Below are 27,497 nucleotides of genomic sequence, written 5' to 3' on the forward strand. Positions count from 1 at the left end.
GATAGAGGCTGTACATGTGTACATTCACCTTCCCATCATCATCATCCAGTTCTTTTTTCTTTTTATTGTCTAGCTATTACAAATATCCCAGAAAAATAATTTGAAAACAAAATTAGACAATAGAGACAATAAACAGACTTCAGGCTTGTGGGATCTACTTTGTTTTCCAAAAGAACTCTGAGGTCCACCAACTGGAGCCAGGTGCAAAATAGAAATTTGTTTTCAGTACCAGAAATGGAAGTCACACACAGATCCTTTCACAAACAAGTCTACTCCTGTTTCTACCCGCCCCTTCTTGATTTCAGCAGCCTAATTTAGGTTTTGGGGAAAAGGGGGCTTTTTGTTGTCACTATTGTGAAACCATTGGGACCTGGAACCACTTGCTGACCTAGTGCAGATCACTCGGAGATCTACCAGTAGACCTCCTGCCTGCCCCTGGCTGTTAAGAACACTCACAGCTCTATCCTATGCATGCTTAGGCCCACTGTATTCAAAGGAGCTTATTCTCAGCTATACTTACCTGGCAGGGAAGACACCACAACACCATCAATTAGATCTGGCTTAATAAATTCCACCCATGCTATGGCTAGATTAAAATTATAATTGATGTTGTTCCCAATGATTGCTGTATGAAATTTTCTGCCTGTCATTGAACTAGTTGTTAAAGCGTTATTGGAAACAGGTAATATATGCTGCCTCTTACATTTTATGTCTTTGGGGCAGCACTATGTTCGACTCTTCCTTCCTCTGTACCCATGCAATATATGCCAACTTGAGGATAACATCTGTTGCAACTGAGCAAGGGGGCTCTGGCCTACCAAAGCTTATATATTGAAATATCCTATATTTCAATATATAAAAGGCTGAAGTATCCTATATTTCAATATATAAAAGGCTGAAATATCCTATATTTCAATATATAAAAGGCTGAAATATCCTATATTTTTGCAAGCAGTCTTACTAATGGGAAGCTTTTCTAACTGAACAATTTAGTATATTTCTATACACCAGTAGATGCAAAAAATAAGAATATATATCAAGTAAGTTTTTTATATATATATATATATATATATATTTCTTTTTATGTTTTATAAATGTTGCAAAATGTGGATTCAGTTAATATTAATTGTTGCAGCTTTTCCAATATGTTTATAGTTTTTAAAGAGTATTACAAAATGTTAACAAATGTTTTATCATGGTATTTTAATTACAATCCCAGAGGAAGAAAAATTCTTTTCCAAACGCGTTGGGCCCAATACAAGTTTTCCTAGGCGCCTGAGAACACGTTCTCTCTCTCTATTATTATTAATAATAATAACAAATAATTTTATTATTAATAATAATAGTAAAAGCATTATTAGTGCTTTTGCGGTTCCCTTGAAATATCCTATACCCACTTTACCCAATGGACTCAACGGGACTCACTTCTGAGGAGACGCGCGTAGGACGGCGCTGCCAATCTGTTAGCCTTTAAGGCACCACAGGACTCTTCGTCTTTTGTTTTGCTCCAACAGACTCCTCCGCAGTTTGTCAGGTAATATATTAAGCAGCCGCCTTTAGAAACACACAAGCACATATGGGAGGGTGGGAGAGAAGGCAGCAGCTGGTACTGAACGCCACAGAGGAAGCCATTTCCCAGCTCCTCGCCGCCGCCGCCGCCGCCTCCCCTCAGAGCCATGAATAAAGTCCCCCTCGCGGGGTTCTCGGCGCGGCTCCAGGAAGGGGAGCGGGAAGGCCGGAGAGGCGGCCTCCTTCGGCGGGTGAGCGGGGCGAGGGGGAGAGAGGGCCGCTCTACTTGCGGGGGAGACGGAGAGGGCGGCGTCGCCCCCATCGGCCGGGGCGCCGGGTTCCCCGCTCAGCTTCTCTCAGCCGTTCCCCGCTGGCGGCAAGGAAAATGGCGGCGGCGGCGGCCGAGGGGAGGAGGAGCGAGGAAGGGAGAGCGGCCGCGGCGGCTCGTCCCGAGCGGGAGCCTCGACTGAGGCGTCGAGCGCCGCGCTTGGTCAGCCTTCCTCGGCAGCTCTTCCCTCCTCCCTCCGGGGCGCTCGTTCTTCTCTTCCTCCTCCTCTGCCCGCCCGCAGCCCGCTGCTGCCCAGAAGGGCTCGGCGGGGCGACGGAGGGAGGCGCTCGCCGGCCGGGGCTCGGCCCCTGTTCGGCGGCCCCTGCCGGGGATGCGGCTGCTGCTGCTGCTGGTGCGGTCGGTTGACGCTTTCCCTACAGAAACCGTAACTTAGGCTGTGTGCAGTTGCATGTTAATTAGACGGAAAGGAGGGGGACTGTTGCGACTTCTGCAGTTGCCGAGTGATGACAGGCGGTGATACTGCGCTTTCCTTCTTTTTCCAATGAACGCGGCCTTGTTACTGCTCGGCTTTTTATGTTCACCGGTCTTTAGGCCGTTAGGTCCTTTTAAAAGGTCGCGTTGAGCAGCCTCCGAGGCTTAAAAACCAGGCAGGCAGCCTGCAGCTCGTTGCAGCACCTCGCCTCCCAGGTGTAATCGCAGGTATGGCGGCGGCGGCGGCGGCTGTTGAGGACAAGATTGCCTGGTTGAGATTGAGGCTGTTGGTTAGCTTAGACAAGAGGCGAGTGAGAGGAGGCATGGGAGAGGTGTACGAAAGTACGCATGGAGTGGAGAAAGTGGATAGGGAGACTTCTTTTACTCCCACATAATACTAGAACCCAGTGCGGTTAGCGCTTGAAGATGATTGGTAGGAGATTCAGGACAGGTAAAAGTAGGGACTTCTTCACACAGCACAGAGTTAAGCTATGGAATTCACTCCCACAAATTTGGATGGCTTTAAAAGGCGACTGGACTAAGTCATGGAGGATTAGGCTATCAAAGGCTACTAGTCCCCACAGCTATATGCTACCTACATTAGCAGAGGCAGTATGGCTCTATATACCAGCTACTGGGGAACTCAAGCAGGAGGATGCTGTTGCACTCATGTCCTGCTTATGGGCTTCCCATAAGCAAGCTGGTTAGCCGCCGTGTGAACAGAATGCTGGGGAAGGTAGGCCTTTGGTCTGATCAGGACAGCTCTTATGTTGTGTACTAGACAGTCTTAGTCTGTTACTCTAACCGCTACACCACACTGGCTCAAAACTTTGCATGCTCTTCTTGTGACAACAGAAGTTGGTTCGGTAGAGGATATCACTTCAATTTCTCAAAAACCAATGCAGTACCTGCCTGATTAGGGACCGCGGTGGCTTAGTGGTTAAGATGCTGAACTGCAGACCAGAGGGTCAGACAGCAGTTCGAGACCCGAGCGCCGCGTGATGGAGTGAGCTTCCGTCTTCAGTCCCAGCTCCTGCCAACCTAGCAGTTCGAAAGCAAGAAATTGCAAGTAGATAAATAGGTACCGCTTCGGCGGGAAAGGTGACAGCGTTCCATGCACCTCGGTGTTCAGTCATGCCGGCCACATGACCACGGAAGCGTCTTCGGACAGCGCTGGCTCTTTGGCTTAGAAAGGGAGATGAGCCCCACCCCCTAGAGTCGGGCATGACTGGCTGGGGACACCTTTACCTTTTTTTACCTACCTGATTAGTTTATATTGCTAATTATGCCCTCATGGGCAGCGAGGAGCAATGATACAGTGGGTGTTACTTAATGGAGTCGGACACGACTGAACAACAAACCCTTTAAGACCACTCTAAACATACTCAAACTCTCCCTCAGGGTAATGATATACTTTCCACCCATGTTATTGGTGCCAGTGTGCACTATGACCATTGATTCTTCTCCAGCGCTATCTACCAGCCTGTCAAGATGAACATTCACTTCCTTCGCACCAGGCTGGCAACTCACCATGCGGTCTGCATGCCCATCACAAACCGATCTTTGTGTTTCTAATGATCAAATAGCCCACTCCTAGGAGACCCCCATCCCTTTATCCTCATTGTCAGAAGTTATCAGTTCATCCCTGAAGAAGAAATGGGTCCCTTCTAAGGGGTCATTTCTCTCTTCCTCTGAGTGATGCCCTCCTCCTGTTGGACCCTCGTTTTTCATGACAGCAGAAGCACTGTCACCCTGGGAGTCGGATGTTGTTTTCATGTGCCCAAAGGCCTTTCCCACAAATGTTTGTGTCTCTCCCAGCTTCTTCAGGTTAGCTACCTTGGCCTCAAGGGAATGAATTTATCCTCTGAGAGCCAGGAATTTATTGCACCAAGTGCACCCTACCACTTCTGCCCAGCTGGCAGATGGTCACATGTGACACTCAGTGCAATACACAAAACAATCCCTGCACTGCTGTTGGCTTTTTACCATTGTGACTGCCTTGCTTATTGGGCTTGTTTATTTGAAAAGTTATGAAAGATCGAAGGTTGTGGAGGGAGGGGGAGTTTGAAGGCCCTGGCTTCCTCACCCTGTTGCTCAACTCACACAGGTGCTGCCTGCTTAAATGTTAAGCAGACAGCATTTGCCATTGGGTTGCTTTGGATGCTTTGCCATTGGGTTTCCCCTTGTGCTCCTAGAACTGACCTCCCTTGCAAGCTGGTCTTACTTTTATCCCCCTGGCTAACTTCTCCCAGCTTTCTGCTGCAGCCAATTCAATGAGGAGGCCTCCTTTAAAAAAGGAGCATGTGAATCAACCACTGGAATGCACCAGACTCCAGTGAGTGAAATTTAAAGTGGAATATTCATTAGATGAGCCTCCTGGGAGTGGTGCTTTTCACCAAGGGAGTGGACAATGAGTGGAGATTAAAGAGAGTATGTGGATAGTTTGAGCTTCTCTGGAAATGTGAGGGTGTGACTTGCACCTGCCTCAGTGGGTACTTCTCTAGTTCCTAAAACTGAACTGAAAGCTGGATTTTTAAATTGAACTGAGGTCTACACCTACACTTTCACTTATGAGCTGCACTTTAAATGTAAGCTGAGCCTGAACTAAAACTGAGCCTGCACTTTTTGTTTATAAGCTGACTTTTCCACTAGCTAGGTCTGCACTGTGGTCTTTGTCAATGTAGACCTATATATAAAAATTATTTGGAACATGTTAGTGTCACTGACAAAAGAATTTTCTTGTATTTGCAACATGACTAGCTGCTGCTGTGCCATAAACTTCAATATACCTACCTATCCATGATCTTCCATGTAAGGCTATACGCATTTTCGTATGTACTTGCTTTGACAACATATAATCAGTAGAACGTTTTTTAAATAAGCTTGCCTTAGATAGTTGCAGGATTCTGTATTTTTGTCTGCATTTATTGGTCATTACACATACACGTAAATAGGTGTATACGTAGGAAACTACCCTGTACTAGGGATGCTGGAGAAATTCGAGATGGATTAAAATGAGCTCAGATTTCTTAAGAATCCAACCTGCGGAATCCACTGCGGAGCGCCCCCCTCAGGCTGCACAGAGTCCGTGGACTTTCGGATGATATTTTTACTTTTCCAAAATGTATGCATATAAATCCGTAGAAAAATGCGCAAGTTTCTGCTGAGGAAATGTTGAATGGAATGGGAGATAATACGCTAAATGTTACACACTGAGGCGGATGATGGAACGAAAGTGCCTGACAATCTGCGAAACACAGACGGAGCGTATTTTACACAGTCCGTACATCCCTACCCTGTACCAGTTCAGACTATTTGTCCATATAACGCAGTGATGTCTACTCTGACTGGCAGTAGCTCTTCAGGGTCTTGGGCAGAGAACTTTCCCCATTTCCTACTACCTGAACCTTTTAACTAGAGATGCCAGGGATTGAACCTTGGACTTTCTGCATGCAAACCATATGCTCTGCTACTGAGCTATGATCCTTCTTGTATGTATAACAAGAGTTTGCACCTAGCAATAGACTATAAGCCAGGCAAGTATATGTTTCTGTTTATTTGTTTCATTTATATCCTGGCTTTCTTACAAGGAGCCCAAGACAGTGTACTTGATCCTCCTCCTCCATTTTATCCTCACAACAACCCTGTGAGGTAGGTTAGGCAGTCAGTCAGTGACTGTCCCAAAGTCACCCCGTGTTCTTCATGGTGGAGTGGGGACTAGAACCCAGGTCTCCTGAGTCCCAGTCCAACATTTTAACCACGACACAACACTGGCTGTCACACAGTTTGTTGCTGCCAAGGTAGCCTGTTTCTAATCTCCCAACATGTTAAGCCCGCATATGACACTATCTTATACTAAGTCTGGCCCTTAGTCCGTCACGTCTGGCACTGGCTCTCCGAGAACTCAATTAGAGGTCTTTTCCAGCCCTACCGCCTGAGAACCTTTTAATTGGAGATAGCAGAGATTTTACCTGGAACCTTTCTTGGTTGGCAGAGGCCAACCAAGGGTTTAGCTTGGCTTTTTCACAATGGTTTTCTGTTCCTGCTTTTCTATTGATGTCTCCTACTGGAAGGCCCTACCAACTAAAGAAACTTGAGGACCTCAGCTATGAGTTTTAAGTGGGGGGAGAAATAGCATGGAAAACTAGGATGGATGAGGGGGTCAGTGAGGGAGGGAGAGACTCAAAGTATATGTTGTCCTTTAAGATGATTTAATAGTATGCAATGGGGTTTTTTGCTGACCATGATGTGCTGACTTAGCTGGACACCAAAACCAGTATTCTAAGGGACATTGATTCAGGAAATCAAGTGTCAGTAATTTCTAACAGACAACTAACTAGGGCTTTCATGTCATAAGTTATGTGGTGGTTCCCAGGCAGAATGTAATAGATGCTGGGCACCAAGGCACTTAAAAGTATTAAATATTATAGTAGGAAAGTTTGGGAAGTCACTTCACTTTTTTCTTTTTTTACTATGTGTGTAAACAAAGATAATTAAAAATGTGGCAGAGCACAGTTATCCAAAGCAAGGTAGTCAGGGTTTAAGCACTGTCGAAGTTAATGCTTCTTGTTTTATATCTGCAGATACCAGAAGAAAAGGCAGATGCCATATTGCAAGATGACCACGAACAAGCTAATGAAGTGAGACACTTCAGAAGGAGACTGCCCTCTATATAATATAATGGTGTCTTGACTTGTGCTCATGCTTGTTCCCACTTAGATTACTCTGTAGTTGTCTGTCACCTCTGAAACATTTCGTGGCCTGTCAGTTAGTAATGTAAAGTCTGCAATTTTAAATTTATGAAAGGTTGTTTATGAGGGGGATAAGAACAGTTTACTTAAAGTTTTCTGAATACAAAAGTGATTAAGCAGCGAAACATGGCACCAAAGGAAGATGTGAAATTTCCTTCACTGAATCTTTTTAATTGGATTGGTTTAAATACCTGCAAGTTCTCTTAAATCCCTCTTCTAAGGAAGTGGGGCATTCATTGTTAAAGTGATAGGTGCTGGGAGTGCAATGAAAAGTGCTGGGGAGATGGAGAAGACAGATAGGTTGAGGAAGTGCTGAATGAGTTTTTTTAGGATTGTGTTATGGAGAATCTGATGTTTAGAGTGGGGCATGAAGTTTCATACTCTTCAGAAAAGCACTGCTTTATTGGCACTATTTAGAACGGTGCGCCTTTGGTAAAATTGCCTTTTTGTCCCTTTTCCTCTTCAGAGAAAATGAGATTCAGCCAAAATTTGAGTAAGTAAGAATGGGCCCAGATGTGCCTCTGCTGAATGATCACAAACAAGAATTCCTTTTGAAGCGATTTCCACAGACTGTTTTGGGTGGCCCTCGATTTAAATTAGGACACTGTGCGCCTCCGTACGTCTATGTGAATCAAATCATCCTCTTCCTGATACCATGGGTTCTGGGAGGAATAGGGACACTTCTGTATCAGTTAAGTGTTCTGCAAGACTATCTCACAGCTGCAGTTTCTGGAGGACTCATGCTAGCTGCAGCCATTATTGTCCAGGCAACAAACTTGTATGCAAGACAGAAAACAGCATCTGTAGAAAGAACACATGTCCACAGTACCCTAACGGATGAAGATGAGTGGGAGTTCTCTAGTTGTGTGGGTTCAGAGACAGTCAAATTTATTATTCCAGGCAAGAAATACATAGTTAACATCATCTTTCACTCGCTCCTTTCCGGGGTGCTGTGTGGCTTAGGAACTTGGTACTTACTACCAAACAGAATTGCCTCATTGTATGGAGGTAACATAGGAGGAACTGTTACGATCTTTGTATTTGGGTGGGTGACAGTCTGCATAGGAGAATACGCATTAATTGTCAATACTGCTTCAGAGACCGCTACTTACCAAGCATTGGACACGTATGAAATTGTTCCTCTTATGAGACCTTTCTACATATTTGTCTTCATTGCAGTGGATCTTGCTCACAGGTAAAAAGTTAAACTGCCTACAAAATAGTAGTTGCTTTGGAAGTTTTTATTCTGTGTAAGTATAACCCACAATATCTCTGCATTAGATAGGAGAAGTGGACGAGTTCAGCCTTTTCTGACAGTGTGATTCCCATCCAGATTTGCAATAATAAAAGAAACAACTTCAGAGATCAAATTTAAATGTATATTGAAATAAAAGAAATAATTCTCATTTATACACAGAACAGTAATACAACCATCAAGTGATAGTAATACTCTTGATATTATTAACAGTGTGGTTGCTATAGTTCCATAGCAGCAAAGAAGTCAGAGTTTGTTTCAGCTATTAACAAGGTGCACAGAAGAAAAAAACAATGAGCTCACAGTCCTTTTATAGTTGTTGCAGCTTTCTTGTGCAGAAATCTAAATCTTCATTCTTAGTTGTTTGTATCCTAAAAGCAAGTAAAGCAGGCCTGTGAATAACATATGCTGGCCTTCCCTCTGGAGCAGCTTTCTCTTCTTGGGCAGGCTGGACTGCTAGAATCTTCTCTTTACACCATAATTCAAATATATTTATCTAACAATAATTAATTATGTCCTTTAATATAGGCAGATAAATATTTTACAACGTTACAAAAGTGTGACTCTATTAAAGTCTATATTCATCCCACCAAAACAACATCTACCCATTCCCACAAATAATCTTTGACCCCTAATTACTAATTTGGTCCCAACACATACCTAAAAACAAGCAAAGTGGGCCTGTGAATAACATAGAGTCTGCGGGCCTTCCCTCTGGAGCAGCTTTCTCTCCTTGGGCAAGACTGAACCGCTGGAATTTTCTCAAAGAAGCCAGCCCACCCAGAAGAGTACTTACTGAGCATCTCCAATAGCTGGTTCTAGAAAGAGAGCAGGGAGGGTGCCCCACCCAGTGCCAGCAAACACAGGCATGCTAGTTTAGCATTCTTTTAACAATGCTGGGAGCAACAACTGAAGTGTGGGTTCCATAAGGCAGGCTATATGTCTTTTAAAGTGTGTTTTAAAAGAAAATAAAGTGTGTTTTATTGGTCCACCTTATGTAACAGCTGTCCTGAAACACTAATATTTCATTACATAAATTGATATAATTCCATAAGGGGACTCAAAAACTACAGCAAAATGGGGAGGGATTGCGAAATGTATTTGATGAAGAGAATCCATCTTTTTCTGTCCCAGAAATAATATCCTTTTCCACTTTCATCCAGATTTGTTGCTGATATACCAGCTTTAAAGCTGGCAAACCAAATTTTGCACATCGTATTTTTATGTTTGCCTCTCTTGTGGACTCTGGGTATTCTGCCCCCACTGGATGCACTTTTTTTCTGGGGAATGGAGCAAGTGTTGGAGCTCGGTCTAGGAGGTTCACCCATGTCGAGTAATTTAAGGTAAACCTTGTCTGGCATAAGTGTAAAATACTATTTCCAGAAGGATAGCCACGTTAGTCTGTTGCAGCAAAAACAATAGCAATAACCTTAAGGCTAACCAATTTATTTTGGTGTAAATTTCTGTAGGCTGTCGGCCTAAGGTGGTGAGTATATATACATCTGGTTGTAAAGGGACAAAAATGTAAGCAGTGAGGTCAGCGACCTGCATTTCATTTCCCTCTGATCTTACTGCTTAACATTCCCCCCACCCTCACAACGTTGTGTTTATATCCCTGTCAACCTAGAATAACCCTTCATCTCTCTGATTAAATTAGTTAAATACTAACACTTGTTAGTATTTAAGGTGCCCCAAGACTTGTTATATAAACTGCCTTGTAGTTCACTGGTAGCCAACAGATGCCATCTCAACTACGTACAGGCTTCCAAGCTTGTTTTGTGAGCTCTCAGGATGGTTTGCAAAATTTCATAGAATATGGGCTGCTAAGATGTCTACTAAATAATTTGGGCATGTTGTCGCCCTGGCGGCCTTTGATGATCAGCCCACATCTTCAGTGTGCCATGAAGTCACCAGATTATGTATAGTAGGTAAAGTGTCTTGTCAGAGCAGAGCAGGGCTTGTTGAAAATCATGGCAGGCAGAGATGCTGACCCTCAGGTCTGCTTATGATGGAAAGGAAAGGGGTGAAAATAGACCCAACTATCCAGATTAGTTGCCCGCCCATCATGAAGTTTATAACTTTTTCTTTTCCATACAAATCCTGTTACGTTTTTTCCCCATTACAGGCTGCTAGTGATGTTTCTCATTTCTGTGGGAACAGCTATTGCATCTTATTTCATCCCCAGCACCCTTGGTGTAGTCCTCTTCATGACTGGATTTGGATTTGCACTGAGTCTTAACCTAAACGAGCTTGGGTTTGCCTTCAAATACACCATGACTGACCGCTTCACTTCCAGCAAACCTAAGAACTTGCTTGCTCATTGCAGGACACAGTTTGGATGCAGGGAATTAATTTTCTATTTGACTGCATTGACTTTCGCTCTCCTGGAAGCTAGCCTGTTGCACTCCTTCCTTGGTTCTCAGACATTTTCTAAAAGCAGTCTCCAGGCTGTTATGAGCTATGTGCTGATAGTATTGTTCCTTGCTATGTGGGTTCTCGGAGAGATTCAGGCAGTGTACTTGTTTGGAATATTCAGAAACCCCTTTTACCCAAAGGATGTCATGACTGTGAATGTATTTGTGAAGAAGCAAAAGAGGCTCAAGAAAATTGCTGTGTTCAGAAGGATTTTACTGACTGTAGGTAAGAGACCCTGCATCCTACTCTCCTGTACGTAAGCTGTTGATATCAGGAAGAAAGTCCCTGAAACATTCCACGTGTGGTTTCCAAAAACACACATTGTCAACAAAACCAGAAATTGGTACTAAGGTTTAGGAAAGAGTTGTGGGGATTTACTGGAGTAGAGTTCCATCATAACTGCCATGTTTTGTGGAATATGCTTGATCGTGATCACCTGAGTTGACGTAAAAACAAGCTTCTTGGTTTTCATAGTTCTCAAATGCGTAGCTGTTACATGAGTAGATGTATCTAGAGTAGATTTCCTCAACTTAGTGCCCTCCAGATGTGTTGGACTACAACTCCCATCATCCATGCTGGTTGGAGATTATAGGAGTTGTATAGTTAAACACATCTGAAGGGTACCAGGTTGAGGGATTGCGTATGACTCATAATTTACTCTTATGAAAAATGTACAATCTAAATTGATGTAAATCAAGTACGTTTTAGCTTGTGTCTTGAACTTTAGATCTGGAGGAGTAGAATTAGCTATTAAGAGTTATGAAAGAAGGAAAACTACGATAGTCGGTTGACCTTGATCTTCTAGTTTAAGTCATGTTGCAACTCAATTTCAATTTCTTTAGAATTACCCACACCCAATCAGCTAAATTCTTTAAAATTGCTATAATTTTGTTCTGTAATTACAGCATATTGTCACATTCATAGGCCAAGCAAGTACGAGAGTGCTATTGGATTATACTGACTCAGGATAGAGGCCTGCAGGTTAAATTTTCAGTGATGTCATTTCCTTTCCCAACCCATTGTGAAGAGATGCTAGAACAGCCTTCCCCTTCCTGGTGACCTCCCAGATGTGTTGGACTACAATGAGCCAAACCTTGGGCATTGTTTCCCCTTCAAACAAGCCATGCTGCCAAGGTTCAGATGACACGACAAGCCACGCCTGGGCGGGTAATTGGACAAATGGTGCCCAACATGCACCAGGGATTAAAACAAGCCACCATGGTTTATTTAAGTCACATTGGTTTGTTTAATCATGCGAACCAGCCCAGTGACTCCATAGGTCATGACTGGAGAGTCTGCTCTGAAACTTCACCCTGTGTTATACTGCTGAGGCTTGCATGTGTGCTTTTTGTACAAGAAGAAAACCACGTTGCTGTATCTTTTCTCTCTCTCTCTTGTAATTTCAGTGTCTCCATTTGCTATGATAGCATTTCTTTCCCTAGACAATTCTCTCCATCATCTCCCATCCATATATATTTCCATTGGATTCTCAAGAAGCTTTAGAATGGTAAATTTCAAGTATTTTGTAAAAATAATGAGATACCATGTAGGAACAGCATTTGTACCTAACAAATAGGTGTGAGGATTATATTTTCCAGTTGATGAAGGAAGGTATTCATTATAATAAGGAATGACTTCTTGAAATTATGTAAGCTGGTGGTAGAGAATGTGATTTGTATGTACAAGGCCCTCGGTTTAAATATAAGTATTTCTAGTTTAAAAGTTCTTGGGTAGCTTTTGGTGGGTAAAGCCTTTTAAAAAAAAAAAAAATACTGGAGAGTCATTTTCAGTCATTGTTTGGCCTTGGACAAGACACTGTCCTCTGCCTCAGAGCACTGTGGAGGCAAAGTTGGGCTATCTTAAGTTAACGTGGTTGTTATAAGGATTACTGTGATAATGGCCCAGTTTGCACAACACAAGGGTGGTGAATAAGCCATGGTGGCTTGTTAACCGCCCCTGTGTGTGCTGGTCAGCATTTCCCTAATGACCCTTGCCAGGCTTCTCATGACAGCTGAACCCAGCAAGGGTGGCTTGTTGGGGTGGCTAACAAACTACCCAGAACCCATGGCCTGTTTTAGGGTTGTGTGGTGGTTTGTTAACCATCCCATCTAGCCACCCTTGCTATAACACAAGAAGATGTGGCGGGGGTGTAAATTCATAAGCTGGTGCCAGGGGCGCCGCAACCCACCTGTGGTGATAGCATGAACCTGGTCAGTGTATGCAAAGTGCTGGAGCACTTGGTGAGCATTTATATAGCACTTTGTCTATTAGTCAAGGTTCACTGTACTGGGCTAGATGGATTATTGCTTTAATACAGTGTATGCAAAACAACGTCTGTTCTGTGTCTGCAATATTGCCATGCTTTTGTAGAATACTCTAGTACAGAATTCAGTATACTATGTCTGAATTTCTTGTAACATTTATTTTCTCCTCCCCACCCCAGCATGTTTCTCACCCTTTCTTCTGTGACGCTGAGAACATGGGGGCATGAAATCAGAGAGAAGAGCTTCGGGGTGGGGTACACTCTTTGCCCTCCTCCCCCATGGATGCTATTCTTTAGCCTTTGCTGCAGACCTGTTCCCAATCCATTTCCTTCCTTTCCTTGAGACCTGGCCAATAAAATTCCTGATTCAGTGAAAACCTGCTGGATCCTTAGAACCAGAGCAAGTTCCTCAAAATATGCAGATGCCGACTTCATGTTGTTCTTATTGCAAGGCAGTACTTCTATAATAGTTTGTGTGGGACCTAAGGTTGTGAATTTATCGCATTTCTGGGCTGCCCAATAGCTGACGTTTTTGGTGCTGTTCACAACATAAAACTAAACGCCATAGAATGTACAAACATAATAAAACATAATGTAGGGTGGAGACTGAGGCCAAAAAACCTCAGGCATTATGAAAAAGGATACTTGAGTAGGTCTTGGCTGGTCAGGCACAGTACACCTCATGTCTCTATAAATTAAATTGGGGGAAGGAGTTTGCATGAGGGAATGACATTCTGAAGGCAGTTCTGCCCAAAATGCTGGGGAGCCCCTGCAAAACAACTATTTTTAAGCTCTTCAGGTTAGGGAGAGATAAAAATATCAAAACCAGTGACTGAATTTCTATCCTAGGTATGGCAAAATACAGAGTATGCTCTGTTGGATATGGTTGTGGTGTCTTCAGTACAGTTGCTGACGTTCAGTACTGATCTGTGGTGGAACAGAAATATTGATACAGGAATTAAACTCTTGCTGGTAAACCTGCTTTTATTTATGATAATGTATTTTATTTTCAGCGTTTCTTCTCCCACCTTTTGTTTTAAAAAAAAGTAGCCAAGGCAGCAAAGAACTATACATATGATAATTAATGCAATATATTTTAAAAACTCCAATTTAAAAAGAAAGTTAAGAACAAATCAGAGTAGGTATAAACACAGCAGCAGTCAAAAACCCATTTTTAAAAGACCACACTGGAAAATGCCTACTGGAAAATCTAAGTCTTTGCTACCCACCAAAAGGCAAGCCGTGATTGAGTCAGGTGAACCTCTCAAGCCAGGGCTTACCCAACATCATGGTGCCACCACAAAAAGAGTCCTATCTTTCATACTTTCCTGGTAGATGAACACAGCAGGGCCTCAGAACATGATCTTGGTGCTCAGGTATGGGTGGAGGCAATCCCTAAGATGCTCTGGTCCCAGGATGTTCAGAGCTTTAAAGGTCAAGACTAACACTTTGAATTGAGCTCAGAGACAAAGTGGTAACCAGAAGAAGATTGTGTATGTTTTAATCTGCCATTCCAGTTAGCCTGGTTCAGATGTCCATCATGGAGCTCCATGGGCTTTGCAAAGAGGGAAAGTGTGCCCAGGTGTGATTGTGTGAACAGCCTGCGACATCTCCATAATCCACAGAGTGACCTGTGCATCGACAGGAACCTCAGCTGTTCCACGAGGAAAATCCCCCAGACCCTTCTGGAATCCAGCTGAATTCATTAGCCTCCAGGGGTGGACCATTTTAATAGGTCCCCCACTCTTCCAGAGCGGGAAAGGCTGCTGATAGTCTAAACCTCGGCAAGGAATTATTTGACCATGACAAGGAAGTAGATGTTAAATCCCCCACCTTCAGATCACCATTTTCCTGCCTGAGTGAGAAGACTACATCCCGAGTGTGCTCTGCCATATGTGTTGGGCCAGTGACATGTTGCGAGAGCCCCGTAGTTGTTGTGGTGGTCCTGAGCTGCCCAAGATCCAGTGGCCTCAATGGGTGATTTGTCTATCTAATTCAAGGGTGTTCAGTCTGTTCTAGAGGGGGTTGCACTCCCCCAAAAGGATCAGGTTTGTAATCTGGGGATACTCCTGGATCCATCATGGTCACTAGAGTCTCAGGTGCCCTTGCATTGCCTTTATCAGCTTATGCTGATATACTAAGTCTGAATCTACCAGGACAGCCTTGAGACAGTTATTCTAGCTTTGGTAACGTCCCATTTGGATCAGTGCAATACATAGGGCTGCCTTTGAAAATGGTCTATAAACTTCAGTTAGTCCAAAATAGGGTGGCTAGACTGTTAACTGGGACTAGCTGGCCCAATTCAAAGTGCTGTTTTTAACCTTTAAAGCCCGTAATGGCCTAGGGCCAAGTTACTTGAAAGAGCAGCTCCATCCATATTTACTTACCTGGACCACCAGGTCATTATCCAAAGTCCTCCTCCAGTTGCTTCCACCAAATAAAATGAGGTGGGTAGCTACAAGAGAGGGCCTTTTCAGTAGTTGCACCCCATCTGTAGAATGTCTTCCTCCGAGAGGCTTTTCTGGCTCCTATGCTATGGTCTTTTCAGTGCTTGGTGAAGACCTTTTTGTTCTCCCAGGCATTTTAAGAACCATCTTAGTGCTTTTAGGCTGTTGCACTGTTTTATTTTTTTTGCTGGTGGTTTTATTTTGCTTTTATTATGTACTGCTTACCCCTTGCTACTGATTTTACTTTATGCTTTTTTATTTTGTGTGTTGTTGTTGTTGTTATTGTGATTGCATATATCATGTTTTAAATTTAATTTATCAGTACGCTGCTCTGAGAGCTTCAGTTATTTGGCAGTCTAAACATGTAAGTGATTGATTGATTAAACTTAGCAAAATGAGATACTGTAAAAACATATAATTCAAGGGAAAGTGATATTTGCTACTTCAATCCCACTAGGTTGGAATCATCCGGAATCGACTGTTCCAGTTTGTTTCAAAACTGCAGTTTGCACTAACTGTACTCCTGACGTCATGGACAGAGAAAAAGCAACGCCGGAAATCCACTGCTACCCTGATTATGCTCAACATTGTCTTCTTTCCAATAGTAACAGGCCTTATATTACTGTCTGCACTGCTGTCTTCCCCCTTGCTGCCTCTCTTCAGTCTCCCAGTATTTCTGATTGGCTTCCCAAGACCTATCCGAAGCTGGCCAGGTCCTGTGGGTGTGACAGCCTGCATGTGTTCTGATACCATATATTATCAGCAAATGATTCCAAGCTTGACTACTGCTTTGCAGTCAGCATTGTCAGTTGGTAGCCTCGGTAAGTAAACCAGACAAAAACGCTTTCGTCATTCACTTCTGAATGCTGAAAATTGCTCTGACTCTGAATCATGTCCTTGGATCCATCTTGGCTCCTTTGAATTGGCCCATGGAACCAGTTTAAACAAGAGCCTGTGAACCAGCCCCTGCATGTCGAGAAACGTCTAGCTGGCTGTAGCACCTGTGGCCTCTACAGGTTTCTACAGCCTGCTGGACCCTGCCCTGTAGTTATTTCCAGGTGCAGAAAATGATTTTCTGGTATAACAGATGTCTGGAATAAGGAAGTGGCAGAATATTCATACTGCACAGCTGATGGCTTTGGTTCTAGCACTGAAGACGCAGGGGGCGGCAGAAAGGTGTGTTGGTAATTTCCTAGGCTAAGAGAAGAAATAAAGGCGTGAACCCTCTTCTGCTCATGTTGGAAAGTGCAGCGCTAGTGCGTGTGTACCTTGGGGATTCAGATGTTTTTAAAAATTAATTTTCAGAAAAATTACCTGGCCTTTAATGGGACAGACCTTGACTAGACATGTCTTAGCAGGGTATCACTTTATGTTTTGAGGTTAAGGTGAATTCTATCAGTTTTGGCAGCTAAGCACAATTAAGGAAAATCTTTACCGAAATGTTAGCAAGATAATGCACTCCAGTAGCTCAGCAGGATAGAAAAAGTTATTTTAAATTTTAACTAAAATAATGGTGGGTTTCTTGGGTTGCACTTTACATCTTTCTGCAACAGAAGTTTCAGCTGTGCCACTTGAAACAACTTGGGCATGACTGAAGATTTACCTATTAGTGATATCCAGCCTGCAGTGTCATAGCTCAGTACCCTGCAGGTATGTCAGAAAAGGGAGTTTATTGTATAACAAAACAGGTGTGTTAGATTCAATTACAGGACTGAGAGTTTCTCCTAATAGTAAATTAATATTTTGCAATTAATATTTGTGCAGAACAAGTTGCAAGTCATTCCTCACATTTATGCTAAGATGGCTGGAAAAGCTGCATCTACCAAAACTCTCCTCCCAACAATTATCCATAATGTGGTAACCCTGTCCTGAGCCATTAAGGATGGGATGTAATTAATTTATTTGACCCATTCTGTACAGTGATGGAACTGATTCAGGAACAGTGCTCTTATCATTATGAGGTTATAGTTGTATTACAAAAAAAACAACATATTTTTTTTCTGAAATTTTAAGCAGAAAACTTCTATGAAAGTTCAAACAATGTTATTTTTACACTGCTTTAAACTATTGATAACCATGCATCTAGCATCCTTCCACCTCTACGTTTTGCACCCCTATTTTTTTTCTCACTGTACACTTTCTTGAATGGTAAACAGTAATCCCATGCTACTGTGTCCTTGCCTAGGCTGTGATGCCAGTGTAATAGCTACAGTGGCACAGCTTCCCAGGAAGCGATTTCGGGATTGTGGCTAAAATGTAGTCTAGTTTATTTATATCCCACTCTCTTATTACCTATTAAGAATACTGTGTCCAGTTTTGAACACCACACTTTAAGAAGGATTCAGATAAACTGGAACGAGTTCAGAGAAGGGCAGTAAAGATGATCAGAAGACTAGAAACCAACTCCTACGAGGAAAGATTGAAGGAACTGGGTATGTTTAGCCTTGAGAAGAGTGAGGGGGTGAATGATAGCACTTTTCAAATACTTAAAGGGTTGTCATACAAAAGAGGACTGCAGCCTGTTCTCTATCATCCAAGACTGTAGGGCACGAAATAATGGGCTTAAGTTACGGGAAGGCGGATTTCAGTTCAATATCAGGAAAAACTTCCTAATGGTCAGAGCAGTCAGACAATGGAACCAACTTCCTAGGGAGGTGGCGGGGTCACTGTTGCTGGAGGAATTTAAGCAGAGACTGAACAGCCATCTGTCAGAAATGCTTTAAACTGGATTCCTGCACTGAGCAGGCGGTTGGACATGTTGGCCTAAATAGCCTCTTCCAATATGATTCTAAGACAATGTAGACAGTGATCAACAAAATAAAATGCTGTAGCAAAAAATTAATCCCTTTTTTGGGGTTCTCTTTCAAAAGGTCTCTGTTACCCTGGGTCTCACTACTTGTGCCGATTTCAAGACAGACTGGTATGGATCCTTGTGTTAGAAAGAGGCTTCACTTATTGTTGTCTTAATATCAAGGTGACTATTGCTATACCTACCTACTAGCATTATGGCAAAAAGAGAATGTTTTCTTCCTGCAGCAGTAGAAGTCACTATAGTTTTTATTTATAAGTTGAATTGCTAAAGTGACCCAAGGAGTTCTAAAGTGAAAAAAGGGTGGGGGAGAAGATTCCACATATATCGTATCTGGTTACTTCAGAGAGCTGTTTAGTCTTCCCACAACTCAGAAACCGTAACCATTCTTGCTAGCCTCCTTTTAAACGCCTGCTGTGTTTTCTGGCCTCTTTTCTGTACATCCCACTGCCCTGTCATTCCCTTTATTTCTGATGTTCAAAGGTTTCAGAGGTTAGTGCCATTATTCATGTAGCCAAAATGGCATCATCCATGCACAAGAGTTTACAGAAGTACAACCCCGCCCCCCTTAAGTTCCCTAACCCTTTCGGCCTGCTTCAGCTGTAATCAGAAACCTTGGTTTCCCACTATGTGAATAAGCCTCAGGCTTACATACTTACCCCTCCCTTCCTCTTTTACAGCTATGAGGAGAGTTAGGGCATCTGTTTGTGCTCTATACAAATTGTGCTTTCACCTCCTGGCTCATTCACTGGCTAGAGTTAAAATAAGCCACAGTTCCCCATGTTCAGACATAATGGGGAACTGAAGCTTGTTTAAAAGTGGAAATGGATACTTCTGATCTCATGGCTGCAAAAGAAGGGGTGGGAAGCACACAAGCTTGAGACTTGTGCAATTTTCCCACTATATCTGAACCAGGCTGTCTAGGTTTTTGTACCCAGGGAATCCTCCAATTATGTAGAAACCACGACTTAATTTTTGGGTGGCTCCATTTCTCTTTCAAGCTAATGGGCGCCTGACCACCTGAATTTGCTATTTATGTTTGGTTTGTTAGTTTTAAAAATATTTTAACTCAGCTTGTCACTGACAGTGCCCAAAGTGACTAATGACAAAAAAAGTAATCAATCATAAGAATATAACAATAAACCAACAAAAATAAAAACATTGTATTAGCATAGAATATTTCTGCTGTTTTTTGTTTCAAAAATGGAAACAAAGAAATGGAAGACTTGTGGGATGGCAATTATTACTGAGTAATTCAGACCCTCCTCCAACCCATGGCTTGGAGGATCCAGAATGAGCTGCATGCTCACACGCTCCTTCCTCCCATCTTGCCTACTGATTCCATCTTCTGTTTCCAGGTGCTTGTAACCATATGTTATGTCCAAATCAGCCAAATTATGGTTAGCACTATGCTCAAAACCATGGTTTGAAGTGGGTCTGCAAACTGATCTGGAGGTTGCTGTTGTTTTATTCTTCAGGGGCTAGAATTGCAAGAAACCTCCTGCCACACTGCTGAAGCTCGCGGAGTGGATGAAATATTTGAGATGGCCTTTGAATATGAAGAACGCAGTCAGGCCCTCTCCTTCAATCATCATTTTGGAAATATTTTAACGCCTTGTGCTGTTCTTCCTGTGAAACTCTATTCAGATGCCAGAAATGTCTTGTCTGGAATAATTGACTCACCTGAGAACAGGAAGCAGTTGAAAGATGACTTCATAAAAGTCCTGTTATGGGTGCTAGTCCAATACTGCTATAAGAAGTCAAAAATACACAGGACACTTGAAAGAATACCCAGTTCCAAGCAGGAATCGCCTTCAGTAGAACCATCTGAAATTTTAAGCAAGGTAGAAGAAAGACCAAGCTCCGGGAAAAATGGTGATGGCCTCAGCTTGGAATCGGTAGAGGAGTGGACTGATGATAGCAACCTTTTTGACCCTGAACCCATCAAGAAAACACCTAAAGCAAAAGGAATGGCATCACGAGGAGGTATGCCAAGACCTTTCTTTTCTCTTCCAGGCTCTGTAGAAATACACACTACAGAAGCTGAACTACCAGACGCAGCTAGTGTGAATAAACTCTATAAAGCTGTTGTTCTTGGTCTTCCTGCTGTAGACACTGGAAAAAAATGGGGAGTGATAGATTTGCCCCCTATTAAATTCAGTAACTCCTATTCTGAGCTGCTAAGCATTCCTGAAGAGTGGAGAACCGCACCCTTACCCACTGTCAAACTCCATGAGATGAAGCAGAAGTTTCCGGAAGCCTGGTACCAATTTGTACTTCGCCAACTAGATTTCTTTCACTTGAAAGAAAATCCTTCAAGTTTACATGAAGACCTTATGAAAGACACTGCTTTGAAGGACTTGTATGTCCAGGGTGTCCTGTCCTGTTACATTGCAATGTTTGGTTTAGATGATACGGTTCCCTCTCCTGGTCACATATTCAGAGCCTATAATGGAGGACTCCCCTGGTCTGTCTGTTTGGACTGGCTAATAGGAAAGCAAGAGCTGTTTCAGCTAGCACTCAAAGCGTTCAGGTAACTATAACAAGAAGTAGCATTCTTGATATAAAGGAAATATATGTATATAAAGATACTAGATCTGTTCCTCACATAGAGAATAATTACCACCCCATGTTCAGAAACCATTCAGACTCATGAGAATTATTCTTTACATGATCAATATAATTAACTGTGGTTCTTGACATTATAAAGGCTAAGAAATTTATTGAAACAAGAACTCTCATAGACAAGAGTGAACTTCGGTGGCTTTCAAACGTTCTCTCTTGGGCAACACTTCCACCATATTGATGTCTGCTGGAGAATTTCCTGCCTCTTGCAGAGGGTTGTATGACAGATTCTAGGGTGGGGACTCAATTCACCCAAGGCACTGGTCAGGCCTATTGAGACTCACATGACTAGAGAGTCTGCCCTAGAACACCAAGTTTCCCCTGAAGCTGCACATTGCAGAAGAAGATCAGAAGTGCTGGACTTGCGGTGTTTCAAGGAAGCTTGTCTGTTGCTACTATGATAAGCTTCTCAGGAGCCCCAGCATTCCCCAGAAAAACAGTCTGAAAGCCACTGGTTTATTTATTTGATTTATACTATGCCTTTCTACCAAGGAAATGGCACACAAGGTGGCGGACAATAAATTTAAATGTATTTAAATTTTAAATTTAAATAAATTTAAAATAAAAGCTTAATTAAAACAATCCAAAAAGAAATACATTAAGAACACAATTAAAAGTGCAACAATAAAAGAATAAAAATAGTATCCAACCTAACAGACCAGCTTGCATGCCAAAGGCCTGCTTGAATAAAAACATCTTCGTCTGCTGGTGGAAGGACAGCAGAGAGGGAGCCTACTTCATCTGATGTATGAAGCGGATAGTGAAGGTGTTTGAAATATACACATGGGTTTGGGTAGGAGTGGAGACTGTTGCATTAGGGGGAGAATAAAAGATAAAGCAGTGCTTTTCAAACTGTGGGTCCCAACCACTGGATAGTCCTTTAGTCCTGTCTGATAGTCCTTCTGAAACCTGGAGTGGATTCAGTACCTCACTGACATCGGAGCCAGCCTCCTCCACTGGTCCCAACATGTTCCTGGATGGGTTGCACAATGAGGGGCTTTTTTTTCATTTCCAGGGACTTTTCTTTTACCAGGCTGACAGCACACCATTTCTGGTGTGTGGCCCCCTTAAGAAAACAGCTCTCTTGCGCTATATGCTCTACTTAAGTTCTGTTCAAATACATACTGCCTTGTTGTTTATTCGGTCAGTCACTTCCAACTCTTCGTGACTTCATGGACCAGCCCACGCCAGAGCTTCCTGTCGGCCATCGCCACCTCCAGCTCCCCCAAGGTCGAGTCCGTCACCTCCAGAATATCATCCATCCACCTTGCCCTTGGTCGGCCCCTCTTCCTTTTGCCTTCCACTTTCCCTAGCGTCAGCATCTTCTCCAGGGTATCCTGTCTTCTCATTATGTGGCCAAAGTACTTCAGTTTTGCCTTTAATATCATTCCCATACTGCATCTATACCTATAATGTTATAAATAAAATATGAACTTGTTCAGTATTAACAACTGAATAGGTCCTTTCTAAAGGATCATTTCCCTCTTCCTTGGGGTGACACCCTCTTCTCTCATTCTCTATGACATCAGAAGACCTGCCACCCTGGGAGTGGGACACCAGAATCACATCCCTCATCCACCAACCTCAGCTTTTCCAGGTTAGCTCATGGGAGCAAACATGTTCCCAGAGAGCCAGATGCTCATTGTGCCTGGTACATACCCACAATGTCTGTTCAGAAGGGAGACAGTTATACATGTGATACTCCATACACACTGACTTAAAATAGGAGCACAGAAGTCGATAGTCTTGGGCTCATCCAATCTTTCCAAAGCCTGGTGCTTAGTATGACATAATTACTATAATCAGACCTTAAAACAGGGATAGGGAAACTTTATCCTGCCAGGTCAGCCCACCCAGCTTGTGGGGCCTTGGGTGAGGCTCCTCCCTGAAGCCCTGACCGCTGCAGGGAGAGGAATTCCCACTGTTATCTCCAATCAGGAACTGGAGATAATAACTGGGATTCCCCTTCACACCATTCCCCCTCCCAGTTGGGAGGGCGAGCAGTGCACTAAGGGGAATCCCTGGAGTGAACAGTGAGGATTCCCTGTAAACAGCAGTTCGCCCTACCATTTGGGAGGTGGAGTGGCACACTACGTGCTTCACTTGCTCCGTGCCCTCCCTGATGGGAGAAGGTGTGGGAAAGGCAAAGCCACTGAAGAGCACTCCTCCAGTCAGTCCCTTGGCTGAGATGGCAATTGGCTCCCACTCTTTTCTCTTTTAGAAAGGATGTGAGGACACATCTTTTTAATCTAGCCTTTTGAATCATGTAGTTTTAATGTTTCACTGTTTTTAATGTTCTTTTTTTCATTGTTTTAAGGTTTTATTGTTTTAAATTGCTGTGCACTACCTTGATGGCTTTTTTGCCAAAAAAGGGGGCATATAAACTCTGATGAATAATACATAAAACCCACACAGAGCAAAGCTGGTCCTTGACTCCGGCTTTGGCCAGGGACCAAATTACATCACAGAATGTAAAGTCATCTGGCCCACCGAGGGCTCAGTGGGGTGTTATCCTGCCCCCTACCCAAATTAAGCTCAACATCCCTGCTTTAAAATATGCCAATACTAAAGAGAGCATCCTTTGGCACTGAAGTATCTTACCCTTCCGTTCGCCAGGCTACTGCTAGCTGGATCATTTTGTCTGCTTGTTTGCAATGGCAGGTGTTCATGCCTACAGACATCAGTAACTTTCCTCAGGTATTCAAGGAAGAAGGAACCATTGAGAAGTCAATGACATCGTGAGTCTCTGACATCGTGAAGTAGCTAGGAGATAATGCATGATCAAAAACAGCTTCAAGAAATGTTTCTGTGGATGTGCACTGTTAGCCAATAGATAAGCGTGCCATTATTGTGTGCTGAGAATCCTGGGACTGGAGGAAGAGGTCTAGGGCAATGTCTTGGATTGGGTAGGGAGGGTGTACTGTGAAATCACTGGCCAAATGGATGCAAGGTGCGTAATTTTAAGGTGAATATCTGTTCTTATGAGGCTCTGATCTTCACATTAAGAAACCAAGATTTGGAATATTAATGGGACAGGGCAAGGAATGAAGTATAGTTTGAAGGCTGAACAAGGCTACTTCATGGTACGCAAGAAATGTCCCAAATCAACTGGTGCAGACATAACCTTACTGTCAAGCTATTGCCTGTATAAGTTATCATAGAGAAGCTAGGGTGGCTTTATTACAGGTGAGCTTTCTTAAATTACTCTGTAGATCCCTACATTGTGTATTTGTCCTTGCATTGTGTATCTTTCAGATATACAGTTAAGCTTATGGTTGATAAAGCAAGCCTGGGTCCAACTGAAAATTCTAAAGAGCTGCTAAACTGTCTTGAAGAATATGAGAATGAGTGGTACATTGGATTGGTGTCTGAAAAGGAGTGGCAGCAAGCCGTTTTACAAGAAAAGCCATATCTTTTTTCTTTGGGGCATGATTCTAATATGGTAAGTGGTGAGATTTATTGTTGACAACAAGATTAAAAGGAATTTTCATTGATATGGCACTCTTTTTCATGCCTAAATTTTACTATAAAGCCTAGGATTTTTTTTTTAAGTTAGGTAAAAGTTTTGCTGGTGCTTTGGCCTTTGTCCTCTGCTGGCACAGCACAAATGTGCTCTGAAGACTAAACTGTAAATTGCTTTAAAGAGATTTAGGCTGCAACCCTTATCCATATTTACTCAGGAGCAAGTCCTATTAAAGTGTATGGGACTTACACCTGAGTTAATCTGCATAGGATTGGGTTGTGTGGGTGAGGAACAAAACATAGCTTGGGTAAGGAATAAAATTAAGCTGTGATTCAGCTGTTTTAAGTAATAGCTGGCTTGTAGGCATGGAACAAACGATCGCAACAACTCTTCTATGGCTAAGCAGGGCAAAAAATATAAACGTCGAACTATAAGGCCTGACTCTTTGCTGTGGTTTGAACACAGCAGCAACCCAGGGGTTTTTTTTAACCCAAGGTTACAGTGAGTGAGCCAGCATGCTAGTGCACATGTCTCAATCATTCCTGCTTGTCTCCTGCCAGTGAGAGCAGTTGTTTATTTATTATTACATTTATATCCCACCATTTTTCCTCTTGAAAGGAACCCAAGGTGGCTTACATGGTTCTCCTCCTCTCCATTTTATCCTCACAACAACCCTGTGAGGTAGGTTAGGCTGAGAGTCAGTGTCTGGCCCAAAGCCATCCAGTAAGCTTCATTGCTGAATGGGGACTAGAACCCAGATCTCCTGAGTCCTAGGCCAACACTCTCGCCACTACACCACACTAGCACCACACTGGTTGTCACCACATAATCTGTCCCTGGCTTGGCTAGCATTACGTCCACACTAGGAACCCTGACTAGTCTCTTCCTTGTCAAGCTGGAGTTGTAACCTAGGGTTTGTTCTTGAGTTACAGCTGGCCTTTCAGGGGAGAGACAAACCAGTTCCTGGTTCAGACATCACATTATCCAAGCCAGGGACAGAGCATCCATGGCCTGTTCTAATTGCTCCTGCTGGCATGAAGGCCCAAGCAGAAGTGACTGAGCCACATGCCTTAGCATGCTGTCTTGCTCACAATAAGCAAAGGTTTAAAAACTACCCTGGGTCGCCATTGCATTAGAGCTCCAAGAAAAGGCAGGGGACTTAACAGGCAGGTATCTGTAGCTTTCAGTCCTATCACTTGCAAAGCTCCTGCATGACTCGTTAAACGTGTCTCCATCCCTTTGTTCTATTGTTGTGCCACATCTTCCTCTACTTACTTTCATTTATACATCACCTTTTCTAGCACCTCTTTTAGGAGAATGGGAGTACGAGCAGTCCAGAGTGTGTCTATTTCTGATCTCACCAACAGAGTGAATGTTTAATTTAGCTAGTGATTTTTACAAGGCTACTCGATGAGCTTCATGGAGGAGGGGAATTTTGAGTCTACCTTTCCCAACCCAATGATGTATCTATTGTTTTGGACCTGTTCTGTCTTTATGCTTAATTGGATTTTAAGTTTCATGTATTTTGTGAACTCTGGAAACTTGGTTGCTTCTCCTAGCTTTCCTAGTATGTGATTTCAAGCCTTTCTGACATAGGGTAGAACTAGGCTGTGTGTTCTGAGTGGGCATGAATGTTAGCCTGATATGCAAGACATGCTTATATGTAACCTGTTCCAGAATGGTAGTCATCATTGGCCTCTCTGTCCTCTGGTTGCCAGAGTGCAACACTGGTCTGACATACTGAAGATGAGTGCAGGTTTTGCCATCAGCTTTCCAAAAAATGTACTGATGTGTTACTGGAACAGCATCCCCAGATAGGACTAGAAACTTGGTGACATTAAGAAGGTTGACATGACTTTTTAGTAGATCAAGGTTGCCATGATTGATAGATAAATCACAATTCTGCTAGAACATTTTCTTCTTCCATGGAGGAATACTTACTAGAAACTGAATTTACACTTGCCATGTTACATTTACCATATAATGGGTTGGATCCAGACTTAGTCAAATCCCACTGATTTCAATAGGACTACTCAAAGTATGACTAAGTCTGCATTCAACCCAATATTTTCACACTACCGATGCCACAGATTATTCTTAGTGGGAAGGGAAAATCTGAATTTTGTGGAACTCTGCATGTGCTGTGCTACTGCCAGGGATGGTTGTAGAACGTCGACTCTCAGTGCTCAAACGCAGACTGCGTGTGTCTGTCTTTCAGGGAGTTTATACTAGCAGAGTCCTTACCCTTCAGGAATTTCTAGTGCAAGTTGGAAAACTGAACGGCGAAGCTGTGAGAGGACAGTGGGCAAATCTATCGTGGGAGCTACTCTATGCCACTAATGATGACGAGGAGCGGTATAGCATCCAAGCACATCCGGTCCTGCTGCGGAACCTGACCATACAGGCAGCAGATCCTCCCCTCGGCTACCCTGTTTATTCCTCTGAACCTCTCCATGTGCCTTTGCTCTAGGACTTGGCTGCATGGTTCTGAATTTCTGCTCCAAACTAGACTGTCTCACCAGAACGAAAACTCATTTGCCAAAGACGATGGCTGTGAAGGCGATTCTTTTGGCAGGAATCTCTGAACAGATTTTTCAGCACCAGAACTGTTTGAACCTCTGATCCTGAAGGGCTAAAAATGGGAGATGTTAGACCCAGGGAGAAGACTTAATGCAGGCAATAAGCGTATTAACATACAAAGTGAGGTGTGTGTTTTTTCATAAACTGAAAAATCGGTATCTTGACAGGCGACTTGCACTAGGGTGCAGGTTAACACAGATTAGTATAAAATGTACATAGAATTGAGGCTCTTTCCCTGATTTTGATATAGCAGACTTCATTTTATCATTTATTATATTGTATACCATATTTGCATTGTCAAAGGATTACTTGAAGAAACACTTAATATATATCTATTCAGCCTACAGAAACAAGACCTTTTGTTAAACATAGCATATGGGATGCTAGCACTTTGGTAAAAGCCATCTATCACAGTGCGGTAAGGCTGACAGGAGGGAAAGTTTGCTGAACAATTCTGCAGATTAGAGGTAATACTGAAGTCACTGGAACCTAAATTCCCATGAGCAGAAAGAGGCTTGCAAGCAGGTTTCTATTTTTACTTATAGGATAAAAGGCAAATCTCACAATATTTTTTCCCGGGGAGAGTGCTTTCGAATTATTCTAAAATCCAAGACACAGGA

General features: G+C 43.0%; 1 protein-coding gene across 6 annotated transcripts; it reads left to right on the forward strand.

The window, feature by feature from the left end:
* The first annotated feature begins 1,449 nt into the window (after window positions 1-1,449).
* Window positions 1,450-27,224, forward strand: PCNX4 (pecanex 4). 6 transcript variants are annotated; one of them, XM_084836276.1, is made up of 12 exons: window positions 1,450-1,534; window positions 6,853-6,909; window positions 7,487-8,215; window positions 9,439-9,618; window positions 10,401-10,915; window positions 12,097-12,197; window positions 13,803-13,925; window positions 15,858-16,221; window positions 18,271-18,374; window positions 19,688-20,742; window positions 24,090-24,276; window positions 26,516-27,224. In XM_084836276.1, the coding sequence occupies exons 3-12, from the start codon at window positions 7,524-7,526 to the stop codon at window positions 26,765-26,767; spliced, it is 3,573 nt and encodes a 1,190-aa protein (XP_084692402.1). In that variant the 5' UTR covers window positions 1,450-1,534; window positions 6,853-6,909; window positions 7,487-7,523; the 3' UTR covers window positions 26,768-27,224. The 6 variants fall into 6 exon arrangements, with proteins under 6 accessions (XP_084692402.1, XP_084692394.1, XP_084692420.1 ...); XM_084836268.1 differs by lacking the exon at window positions 1,450-1,534 and adding an exon at window positions 1,573-1,760; XM_084836294.1 differs by lacking the exon at window positions 1,450-1,534 and adding an exon at window positions 1,573-1,760 and having other exon boundaries at window positions 12,133-12,197.
* The last annotated feature ends 273 nt before the right edge of the window (window positions 27,225-27,497 follow it).

This window comes from Heloderma suspectum, chromosome 1 (genome assembly GCF_057233095.1).
Source record: "Heloderma suspectum isolate Gila_16-S chromosome 1, 16-S_ref, whole genome shotgun sequence".
NCBI classification, from domain to species: Eukaryota; Metazoa; Chordata; class Lepidosauria; order Squamata; family Helodermatidae; genus Heloderma; species Heloderma suspectum.

Excerpts from the sequence above, each read along its gene's own strand:
- PCNX4 (XM_084836276.1), top strand. The coding sequence starts at position 7,524 with ATGGGCCCAGATGTGCCTCTGCTGAATGATCACAAACAAGAATTCCTT. Across the intron at positions 13,926-15,857 it reads CAGGAATTAAACTCTTGCTG|GTTGGAATCATCCGGAATCG; the intron begins GTAAACCTGCTT and ends CAATCCCACTAG. Across the intron at positions 16,222-18,270 it reads ATTGTCAGTTGGTAGCCTCG|GTCTCTGTTACCCTGGGTCT; the intron begins GTAAGTAAACCA and ends CTCTTTCAAAAG.